Consider the following 12,502-nt stretch of genomic DNA (forward strand, 5'->3'; position numbering starts at 1 on the left):
TTGCAAAAGGTACAGGGATTTACACCGCTGAGGATTGGGGTAAAGTTATTTTCTCTGAATCCCCTTTCCGATTGTTTGGGGCATCTGGAAATAAGCTAATCTGGAGGAGAAAAGGTGAGCGCTGCCATCAGTCCTGTATCATGCCAACAGTAAAGCATCTTGAGACCATTCATGTGTGGGGCTGCATCTCAGCCAAGGGAGTGGGCTCACAATTTTGCCTAAGAACACAGCTATTAATAAAGAATGGTACAAAAACCTCCTCTGAGAGCAACTTCTTCCAACCATCAAACCAGTTTGGTGACGGACAATGCCTTTTCCAGCATGATGGAGATCCTTGCCATAAGGCAAAAGTAATAACAAGTGACTTTGGCAAACAAAACATTTAAATTTTGGGCCCATGGCCAGGAAACTTTCCAGACCGTAACCTGATTGAGGTCAATCCTCAAGAGGTGGTGAACAAAACAAAATCTCACAAATTCTGGCAAACTCCAAGCATTGATTATGCAAGAATGGGCTGCCATCAGTCAGAATATGGTCTAGAAATTGACAGCTTGCAAGGGCAAATTGCAGAGGTCTTGAAAAAGAAGGGTCAACACTGCAAATATTGACTCTTTGCATAAACTTCATGTAATTGTCAAAAAAAGCCATTGCCACTTATGAAAGGCTTGTCATTATACTTCAGTATACCATAGTAACATCTGGCAAAAAGATCTAAAAACACTGAAGCAGAAGACCTTGTGAAAATGATTTGTCATTCTCAAAACCTTTGGCCACAGCTGTAGATATGCTGATGAAGCTGACAGTCTGCAGTTGGCTCTTCCACAGCTTTCCCATAGGACATCAAAACTTGTGTTCCTTTGTCACCTGCAAATGTCAGATATAAATCTCCTTAGACTTAAGCTGGCCATAGACGGATCAAAATGTAGCTGGTTCAGCAGGGACCAGCCAAATTGCAATCAGTGGGTGGGTGTTCCTGTTCAGCAAAATTCAACCATTATTTTGTACATCTGGCACCCTCAAATCACATATAAATGTTCAGACATTTTCCAGGGTCTCCATCTAATGCCTGGACTATAATCCTGGATCACAGACAATACTGTGTAGTAGCCTTTTTTGTCTTTTTATCTGTGGGAATTCGCAGAACGGCCCCTTGCTGTCTTTTAGCTTGGGATGTACAGCCTGAATGGTATTAAGTTAAGAGTCTCCACAGAGTGGCACTGTGGACACTAAATAATAGATCTGTGCCTCATCCTATATCAAGTAATACAAAAAGTGCGTAGGAATATGGACTTTGATGGCACAACACAACCTCACAGAGGACTTCATTTCATTTAAAACTGTATACATTTTTATTTCGGTACTTTTAAAAACAATTAATTATGAAAAGACAAATACACTCAAAATTATTGGTTCACAAGTGTACCAATGTCCTAGATATTGGATACAATTGCCCCAAATAGTTTATTGTAAACCTTAGTCCCTTAGCCAGGGAGTTCCTGTATATCAATATTAGTGGGCAATCAAAATCATAGCAACGAGTCTGATAATGGGATACAGTCAGTCCAACATGGTGCTCTCAGCTGATTCAATTGACACTGGCAGGAACTCGGCCCGACCAGCCATATTGATACTGACAGAGGAGCCACCCACTGGGTGGGATGGATTGGGGCATTGTAACCGGATGGAAACTGCTTATCTGTGGTAACACCATTCAAATAATGGCTGGTCCAGGCCTTTAAAATACATATACGATTGGAACCTCTAAGAGATTACTATGACTCAATGATTGATGTAACACGCCTAGGAAAAGACTACCAAGAGCCAAAAAAGCGAACGCTGGTCCTCATTGTTTTTAGAAATTGTGTGCATGGTACTGAGCTCCTGAAGAAGCGCAGGTTGGGCGTGAAACATGTTGGGCTGACTGTACCCTAGGCACAGTCACTGTACTGGAGCTGAAGGACTGCTTTTTAAATGATAATTTCTCTTACGTCCTCCGACAGTCGCCGCCTCTTCATATTCGTCACATATGGGGGTATTAGACTTTGCTCCGAAGGAGTAGCTAGGCAACAGAATATGTTAACAATAAAGCTTTAACATATCCCACCCTCAAGGGGTGGTCCCCTCAGTCAATACCCTCCTACTTCCTGCAACCATATCTCAGTTTTAATGTCTAGCTTGTCAGGAGTGGCTGGCTCTCTCTGTGCTGGGACTTTTTGTCCCAGACTCTTTCTTCTTTTTGATATTTTGTTTGAGTTTTCTCTCTACCTTTACTTAGCTGTTATTTTTGTCAGCATTAGTTAGTTCTTCGGACGAAGAGGATCATGCGGACTGGGTCTCGGGCTGATCCCCCTGGTCGCAGGTCGTGGGTCAGTGGCTTCCCAGTCTGCCATCGAGCGTTCAGCCAGGTAACGCTCCTGGCACGGTGAACGACCCATCCCTGTTCGGTGCAGGGATGATTGGTGAAGTGGCTACCTCACCGGACGCTGTGCGGTTTCTGAACCGCCATTGTGTGCGTCTTGAATTGCGACTCTCCCTGCCTCATGTGCAGCGGCTTGTTCGCCTGTGCGGGTTCCCCACGCCATGTGAGGTAAGTGTATCTATGTGGGGACCTGTCTGTCTGGGGGGGGTCTCAGTCTGGGACTGTGTAACCTGCCTTTAATCACACTGCTTGTCTCCCTATATCTCGGCTGCATGCTGTGGGCTGCAAGGGGGGGGGGAGCTGTATGACACTGAGTATGTCAGGCTGGGCAGTGTGAGGAGCTGTGTGCTGTGGGGCATGTTTTTAATGGCATGTTGGGGCATATACAGCGATCGCTGCGGCGATCTAACATGTATCCATATTATGGGATAATATTGTGTGTGATTTTATGCACTGTGGAGCGGCGATTTCGGCGCCAAACGGCGCCATTTTACCGGCGCCCGCTCCGGCCGCATGGTTTACATGCACGGCGGCCATTTTCTTGTAGCCTCCATAGGCTTACATAGAGCGCCCTGGCAGCATCACTTCCTCTCTCCTGGAAGCACCGATCGAGGCAGCAGCAGCAGCGGAGTCTCCTCAGGTTTTATCCTTCTATTCCTGTGTTCCATTGCCTGTATTCAGTCTGTATATTCCCTGTGGGGGTCTCATTGTGCCTGAGTGTGGTGCGGTGGGCTGCGCTTGCCGCGCTTGCTGTAAGGGGGCAGTTAACCCTTGGTTGTCTGGCATACAGGGGCAATGGATTCTCAGGAGGGCAAGTTTCCCACAGTATTGGTGGAAAGCCAGGGGACCGCTGTTTCCCCCCCAGGGGGGGATTTGGCCACTATTGTGGCTGGCCTTGCTGCACAGGTGCAAATGCTGGTGGCTGCTCAATCTACTAAACGGCCCAGAGTTGCTCTGTCCTCTGATTCTGAGGGTGAAGGTGATGGGGCTGTTCTGGCGGGGACCCCCCTATCGGGGTCCCGCTCCTCTCTTGATCTAGTGGGGTCTGAGGTAGAGGCTGAAATTGAGGGGGTTGATAATTCTCCCCCTGGCTCGCCTGAAGAGCTTGCAATCATGGATGAGTTGATTGCTTCCATTAAGCAGACGCTACGTTTGCAGGACGAGGTGTGTCCCCCAGCTGCCTTGGCGGCTTATGGGACGCAGAGAAAACGCAGGACGCCGCAGGTTTTTCCCTGCAATGCTGATTTTCAGCGCGCTGTTAAGGACCAATGGCGCGATTTGCGCAAGCCTTTTGCGGTACCAAGTAAATTTAAGCTGCGTTATCCTTTCTCGCCTGCCACTGATGAACGGTGGTGTGTGCCTCCGCCAGTGGATCATGCTATTGCGGTTTTGAACAAAGCCACTGCGATCCCTGCAGAGGGATCCCCTGTTTTCCGTGATGCCACGGATAGGAGACTGGAGTCTCTTGCCCGTCATACTTATTCTGTTACGGGTTCTATGCTTAAGGCTCTGTTTGCTTCTCTCATGGCGGCCCAGGCGATCGCAAGTTGGACGCAGATGCTTAGGCGCGTCCTAGTGGCCGATTCGGCCTCGGCGGCGACCCTGGATATGGTGGATCAGATCCACCAGGGTGTCATGTATCTGTGTGATGCGGACCTGGACCTGATTCCGTTGGCCGCGCGTGTGCACAGCGTGGCGGTGTTGTCTCGCCGCCTGGTTTGGTTGAAATGTTGGTCGGTGGACCAATCTTCACGTAAAACCTTAGCCAATCTGCCTTATGATGGGTCTCGCCTTTTTGGGGAGTCCCTGGATGTGTTGATTAAGGGGATTACCGGGGGTAAGAGCACTCTCTTGCCCCGTTTCCCCAAGGCTAAGGGGGCTTCTGGGAAGAAGCATGCTCATTTTCGGCCCCCTCAGGGGTCCTTTCGTGCCTTTCGGCCGCACTACAAGGGCAAACCGTTCAAGGGCCAGGGCTCTCAGAAGAAACCCTGGTCTGGGAAACAGAAGTCCGGGCAATCCGGACCTGCGGCCCATAACAGTTCGGCCTGAAGGGGCGCCCTCACCCGGTTTTGGGGTGGGGGGACGCTTGCTCGGTTTTCTTCAGCCCTGGTTGGCCCGTGTGCGGGACAGATGGGTTCTGGAAATCGTTCGATCTGGTTACAAGATCGAGTTTCTCTCTCGGCCAGAGAGCAGATTTTTTCCCTCAAATCTACAACTGTCTCCAGAGCGCCTGCGGGATCTGCACCTGGCGGTGCGGGACCTGAGGGCTCAGGGAGTGGTGGTTCCGGTGCCTCATCGGGACAGATTTCGGGGGTTTTATTCCAATCTGTTCACCGTGCCCAGAAAGGAGGGCAAGGTTCGTCCAATTCTGGACTTGAAAGCTCTGAACCGCTCTGTGCGGGTTCGCAAGTTCCGCATGGAATCCCTGCGCTCGGTGGTGGCTGCCCTGGTTCCGGGGGAATTCATGGCCTCCATCGATTTGAAGGATGCGTATCTTCACATCCCCATATTCGAGGGTCATCAGAGATACCTTCGATTTGCCATTGCGGAGGATCACTACCAGTTCGTGGCGTTGCCCTTTGGGCTCGCCTCGGCTCCGCGGGTCTTCACCAAAGTGCTTGCACCGGTTCTGGCATTATTGAGAGCCCAGGGCATTTCTGTCCTGGGGTATCTGGACGACATTCTGATTCGGTCTGCGACCAGTCTGGGTCTGGAGAAGGACCTGTCTGTCACGATGCAAACTCTGCAGGAGTTCGGTTGGACGATAAATGTTCCAAAGTCGACACTGAGTCCGTCGGTTCGTCTTCCCTATCTGGGAATGATACTGGACTCGGTGCAGGCGAAGGTCTTCCTGCCGGAAGACAAACTCAGGACTCTTCAGGAGGAAGTCAGGTCCCTCAGGGACGTTCCGAACTCGTCTCTGCGGACGTGTATGAGATGTCTGGGATTGATGGTCTCGGCTTTCGAGGCGATTCCTTTCGCGCAGTTTCACACGCGGGGTCTCCAGGCGGAGATCTTGTCCAAGTGGGACGGGCGACCTCAATCTCTGGATCTTCTGATCTCGTTGAGTCATCGCACCAGGGAAAACCTTCTGTGGTGGCTCCAGTCCCCGTTGGTGTCCGGGGGCAAGTCGTTTCGTCCGATCTCGTGGACGATAATCACCACGGATGCCAGCCTGTCGGGCTGGGGTGGTGTTCTGGGCGTTCTGTCCGCCCAGGGGACCTGGTCGGAGGGGGAGTCTTCCCTCCCGATCAACATTCTGGAATTGCGTGCGATAAGGCTCTGTCTTCATCGCTGGACGGACCGGCTGCAGGGCTGCCCGGTTCGGGTGCAGACGGACAATGCCACGGCGGTGGCCTACATCAACCACCAAGGGGGCACCAGGAGTGCCCGAGCGGCTCGAGAAGTGGCCGACATTCTGTCTTGGGCCGAGACTCATGTCCCGGCGATAACGGCGGTTCACATTCCGGGGGTGGAGAACTGGCAGGCGGACTATCTGAGTCGCCAGACCCTGGATCAGGGGGAATGGTCTCTCCACCCGGCTGTCTTCCAGATGTTGTGCGCGAAGTGGGGTCTTCCAGATGTGGACCTGTTCGCGTCTCGCCTCAACTACAAGGTGAAGAGGTTCGTGGCAAGGACGCGCGACCCTCGGGCAGACGCGTCGGACGCGTTAGTGGCCCCGTGGCATCAGTACAGGCTGATGTACGCGTTTCCACCGATTCAGTTGCTGTCCCGGTTCCTTCGCAGGTTACACTCGGAACGCAGCACGGTGATTCTTGTGGCACCGGACTGGCCTCGCCGGTCCTGGTACGCAGACCTCGTGAATCTGGCGGTCGACGCCCCCTGGCGTCTGCCTCTTCGGGACGATCTACTGTCTCAAGGACCGATTTACCATCCTGCTTTACAGTCGCTGGCTTTGACGGCCTGGCTGTTGAGACCGAGGTCCTGAAGGAGAAGGGTCTCTCTCCAGAGGTTGTTCATACCTTGATCAACGCGAGGAAGTCTTCCTCGGGAAAGGTTTATTACCGTACTTGGAAGGCCTATTTTGCCTGGTGTGAGTCCAGGGGGTTTTCACCCCGCACGTACTCGGTTTCCCGTGTGCTGTCTTTCCTTCAGACGGGTGTCGATCAGCGTTTGGCGCTGGCTACGATAAAGGGTCAGGTGTCTGCGCTGGCCGTTCTGTTTCAACGTCCCGTGGCTTCCAACTCCTTGGTTGGCACTTTTATTCAGGGTGTGCGGCATCTGGTTCCTCCTAGGAGGGATCCTTTGCCCCCTTGGGACTTGAATCTAGTCCTGTCTGTGTTACAACGTGCTCCTTTTGAACAGATCAGGGAGATATCGTTGTCTATGTTGTCCAAAAAGGTCGCCTTTTTGGTGGCGATCACTTCGGCTCGCAGAGTGTCGGAACTGGCGGCTTTGTCCTGCAAGTCTCCGTACCTGGTTGTTCATTTGGATAAGGTGGTCTTGCGACCTAATCCTTCTTTTCTGCCGAAACGAGTTTCGGAATTCCATCTTAACGAGGATATTGTTTTGCCTTCGTTGTGCACGAAGCCTAAACATCCAAAGGAGGTGAGACTACATTCTCTGGATGTTGTTCGGGCGATTAGGGTTTACCTTAAATCGACTGAGTCTTTTCGAAAGACGGACTCCTTGTTTGTTCTTCCAGAGGGTCCTCGGAAGGGCATGGCGGCTTCCGCCTCTACCATTGCCAAATGGATCAGGCAGACCATTGAACAGGCCTATGCCTTGCAGGGGAAGGTTCCCCCTGTGCCTGTGAAGGCGCACTCTACTAGATCTCTGAGTACGTCTTGGGCCTGTCGTCATGGGGCTTCTGTAGCCCAGGTGTGTAAGGCGGCGACTTGGTCGACCGTACACACTTTCACGAAATTCTACAAAGTAGATGTTCAGGCATCGGCGGATGCTTCCTTTGGCCGCAAGGTTCTTAGTGCGGCTGTTCCCTAGGGTCCCTTGTTGGGGACTCCTGGCTGTTGGGATAAGTTTTGTATCCCCTGGTTTTTTGTCTTTTCCTGGGTTGTTGCTCCTGTTGAGCACTTATTTTTGCTGTTGCCCAGCTGGTTTCCTTCCTTTGGTAAGGTTCCTTTCTTTGATGTGGAGACTGCGTTGCCTTTCGGCGCGGATGCGTTTCCCACCCCTCATGTTTGCACTGCTTTGGGACGTCCCCATATGTGACGAATATGAAGAGGCGGCGACTGTCGGAGGACGTAAGAGAAAACGGAATTTTTGTAAAATCTTACCTGTAAAATTCCTTTCTCTGAGTCCTCCGACAGTCGCCGCCCCCGCCCCTCTTTTGGGGTTTGAATGTATACTCTACTGCTATTCCACTAAAACTGAGATATGGTTGCAGGAAGTAGGAGGGTATTGACTGAGGGGACCACCCCTTGAGGGTGGGATATGTTAAAGCTTTATTGTTAACATATTCTGTTGCCTAGCTACTCCTTCGGAGCAAAGTCTAATACCCCCATATGTGACGAATATGAAGAGGCGGCGACTGTCGGAGGACTCAGAGAAAGGAATTTTACAGGTAAGATTTTACAAAAATTCCGTTTTTAGTGTTTTATTTACACTGTTGATTACATTATATTATGATATGCCAAGGATTCATTTAGACAGACATTTAAAGTTGCATATAAATTTGTGTATTTGAATAAAGCCTTTTTTTTTTTTTTTTTTTGATCTCTACTTGTTTTTTGAACCGTTCTTTCCTTTTTTTAATGTAATGTTTTACGTTTAAACAGTCAACAAATCTTTTGTTTTGTCTCATAGGAACTAGCAGTTAGGAATGAGATTGGCTTATTGAATAATCCCCTCAAAATTTCTTGGCTCAGCACACCACCTCCCTCTGCAGTGTCTGATAATCAAAGCAAGACCTCCTCAGATCCTACCACTCACTCCTTACAGGTAACCTGGGCATGCTACTTAATCTGGAGATTTAATACTGAAGCCTAGACTGAAACATGTCATGTTTTAATCTTTATTGTGAAAACAATAGTTTGGCTACTTTCAGTTACAATTGGCCTTCTTGGTTTGAGAGAAGTAACTCCTTTTTTAGTTTTTGATCACAGAAGGATGAGGAGTAGAACCCATGTCAAGCTAAAATGGAGCTGCTGTGTTCTGATGAAAAATTATCAGAGGCTTTCAGCTGGAAGGTTAACAGCATCTACCTCCTGCTAGAAATGACGCAATTGCAGTGTTTAGCTGAGTTATTGGCCATATGGGAGGATTTTTGTGTACCCCTAGATGTTTTTCAGCCTCCATAAGTGTAAGCATATTGCTGTGAGTTGTCACCGGCTTAATGAAAAAAAAAATCTAAGTTGCCATGCTATACAGTGCAGCTAAATTAATCTCCTGCTGTGCCTATTTTTCTTTCAAAATATCCAAACAGTGGCTGTATGTGATTGGATAACCACGGTTGGGCCAACAATTTTTTTTTTCTGCCCAGCTCCTTGGTGGGTTTTTTTTCTTTTTTTTTTTTTTTTTTTCCCAAGTGAATTTAGACCTGTTCATCAGGATCTGGCCGAAATGTGCATATTGTATTACAAGTTTAACGGAGTTGTTTAATCACAAGTTTTAACAAGGTGAATATAAACAGCACCCACTAACTTGTGCAGAGCAGGGACTTTTCAGCTAAAACAGCATGTTTTTGAGGCCATTGGAGTACCCTAAATTTGTAAGTGGGAGATTTCCTAAAAATAGTGCACTCAAAATCTAGTGCAGCTGTGCATGGTAGACAATCGGCTTCCAACGTCTTGTTCAATTAACCTGGAAGCTGATTGGTAGAGCTGCACCAGATTTTGCATGCTCCAGTTTTAGTAAACCTCCCACTAAAGTTTCTAGTAGTCTTAACCACTATTATCCTATCCTACAATACTGTGCAAAGTAGGAAGGCTTTCAGGGTGAATTTACATAGGACGCATTACCACTCTGGCAGCTGTCTGTTCTCGGCTGCGGTTGCACAAACGTTATGTGAAATGTACAAAATGTACACATCATTTATGGCAATGTACTGCAGTGCTGTACAGTGCCATGTGATTTGGCATGTCTGCATTTTAGTGCCAATTGCGATGCAGTGTGAATGGGACACATTGGAAACAGTTGTCTCCTGTGTGTACTTGCGGTGACAGATGTACTGAAGAAAAATCTAAATCAAATATGTGGTGTGACTAACCCTTAGCTTCAAACCAGCATCCATTATTACACTTGCACACTTTGTGTACTTGCACAAATTCAGGGATTTTGTAGGATTACAATCGGGTGTATGACTAACCAATTATACCAAGCAGGTGCCAATGATCATCAATTTCATGTGTAGGTTGACAGTTATTAACTGAAACAAACAGCTGTGTAGAAGGCTTCAAACTGGGTGAGGAATAGCCAAACACTACTAAGGTGGGGTTGTGGAAGAACGTTTCATGTCCTAGGTCATACATGGCAAGACTAAGCACAACAACAATATACGGATAGTTGTACTACATGACCAAGGTCTCTCCCAGGCAAAGATTTTAAAGCAGACTGGGGTTTTAAGATCTGCTGTTCATGCTCTTTTGAAGAAGCACAATGAAACAAGCAATGTTAAGGACCATAGACAGTGGTCAGCCAAGAAAACCTAATACAGCAGATGAAAGCCAAATAATGCTTCCTTCCCTTCAACATCAGAAGATGTCCAGCAGTGCCATCAGCACAGAACTGGCAGAAACCAGTGGGACCGAGGCACACCTGTCTTCTGTCCAGAGAAGTCTGTCTAGAAGTGGTATTCATGAATGAATTGCAGCAGAAAGCCATACCTCTGACATAAAAACAAGGATAAGCAACTCAAAATTTAAAATGTTTGGCTGTAGAAGGAGGCCATTTGTTTACCGAAGGACTGGAAAGTTGTACAATGTGTGTCTGCAGGAAACAGTGAAGCATGGTGCATGTTCTTGGAAGCTTATGGCTGCATTTCTGCAAATGGAATTGGAGATTTACATAGTTAGGTTGAAAAAAGACACAAGTCCATCTGGCTCAACCAATAAAAAACAAAAAACAGTAAAGAAAACCCAACCATAGAATTCCATATACACAATCCTATACCTGCAGTTGATCCAGAGGAAGGTGAAAAACCCAGCAAAGCATGATCCAATTCCAACTCAATCAACTTTACCTATAAATATTAGTACCCACTTATATTATGTTCACCTTGGAAAGAATCCAGGCCTTTTTTAAAGCAATCTAGTGAGCTGACCAGAACCACCTCTGAAGGGAAGTCTATTCCACAATTCTACAGCTCTTACTGTGAAGAAACCTTTCCGTATTTGGAGACGAAATCTGTTTTCTCTATCGCTCATTGACAGACGTAGTCTTCTTGATTCTCAAGAGCTGGGTTATGTTGTCTCCGCAGGAGTAGGACTAGGCAGAAAGACAAAACGTTCTGGCTCCACCTTAGGGGCAGTCCCTGAGGGTATATCCTCCCTCTCTCTGCTACAGGGAATCAGTTTTTTTCTGTCTAGTCAGGAGTAAGGACCCAAGTTCCTTGCTGGGATCTTTTTGGTCCTGGCAAGATTTTTTTCTTTAGAAAAAACATTTTTTAGGTAGTTTTTCTCCAGTGTTTTTTTCCTGTGAGATCTTCAAGCAAAAACGCCGGACTGGGCGACACTAGTGGTCACCCCAGCCGGCCTACGAGCGCGCGCAGACCATTGCATTGCGCTTGGTCGGCCGCGACACATTCAAGTAAGTATGCGGGGCCGGGCGACGGGCTGGATGTTGAGATCCAGTGGTCACCCCGGTTTCTGCCTACGAGCGCGTGCAGACCAGAGCTCCGCGCTGGGTCGGCCGCGACGGAGTCCCAGTGGAGGGACTGACCTTGCGAGTTAAAAGTCTCGCTTGGACGCCAGGAACCAGAGAGTCGAGGCGTCCGGAGTGGTCCACAACCCCCCACCCCAGTGGAGAGGGTATTGTGAAGAGAGGGTGCCTGTCGGTTCGGTATGGTGAGTAAACGTTCCCTTTTTTCTTTCCTCGTTATGAGGCAGTATGAATTATGGGCCCCTCCATACATGGTCAGTATATATCTGACACTAAAAGTCCCCCTTGTAAATACAGTATGTGTTTGTGGGAAGTGGACTTGGTTTGAGAGCTAACACTCCACCCAGCAGACTGTAGCATTACAGCAGACATAGGAGGTATAATCCTACCTTATTTGTAGTGTATCTCCTGTAGATCAATAAATCGCCACCTAGCAGAGATGCAGGTGGATGTGCTGGGAAAAACGATTCGGCGGTCCGCCGCCATTTTGCCGTAGACCAGGTGCATGTATGTCCTCAGGTCACGCCGGCCGCCATGTTTTTGGAGTCTAATGTCTCTTGTATGGGGGCGGCCATGTTTCATGAGCCCAGCTACCTCGTGGAGAGCTGGGAACGCCGGAAGGCGTACACAGGGGGCGGAGCCACGTCCTTCTACCCGGGAAAAAGCAACAGCTCCTTCCAGTCTGTAAAAGACAGACGCTGACTGCAGTTGGTTGGAAACTTCACTGCATCGGTTGGTGAGCCTTGGGGGTCCCTCTCTCTCTCTCTGTGGGGATCGAGAAGCAGGTACTCTGAGGGGCGCTATTGCGCTAGGGGGAGAGACATAAAAAAAAAAGAAAGTTTTTTTGTTTTTTCTGGCAAAGGTGTCCTGAATTAACATGGACCCTGCCACTCATGTATCTCCTCCGGATCCCCTCGAGGGGTCTGCAGGATCCTCCAGCACCCCACTGACGATTGAATCATTGTCAGCTATTATGGAAACTTTTGTGTCCCGGGTGGAAGTGGCTTGTCAGGGACAGGGCGCAAGAAAGCGACCCCCGCCTAACCCCTTATTATCTGAAACCTCGGATTCAGACTCTGAGCCTATTTCTGCAGTTGCAGGCACCTCATCTGGGATTGGTGTCTCGTGTACTGTCTCTTCAGACAGTGAGGAGGATGTTTCGGCATCAGCCATAGCCAAAGAGGAAGCGTTGGTAAACGCACTCATTGTATCTGTTCAAGAAACCTTAAGATTACAGGGTATTCCGTCGGAAATAGCTGAAACTGAAATCCCTTTTGGGACTAAAAA

General features: G+C 48.7%; 1 protein-coding gene across 1 annotated transcript in view; it reads left to right on the forward strand.

Moving 5' to 3' along the window:
- The window catches only part of DNAJC17 (DnaJ heat shock protein family (Hsp40) member C17), a 61,010-nt gene that overhangs the window by 39,918 nt on the left and 8,590 nt on the right, over positions 1–12,502 (forward strand). The window contains exon 10 of the mRNA XM_082275770.1: positions 8,204–8,338. Coding sequence (XP_082131896.1) covers positions 8,204–8,338 — 135 coding nt within the window. The remainder of the gene's footprint in view (positions 1–8,203; positions 8,339–12,502) is intronic.

This window comes from Pelophylax lessonae (genome assembly GCF_965119305.1).
Source record: "Pelophylax lessonae genome assembly, chromosome: 13".
Lineage (NCBI taxonomy): Eukaryota > Metazoa > Chordata > Amphibia > Anura > Ranidae > Pelophylax > Pelophylax lessonae.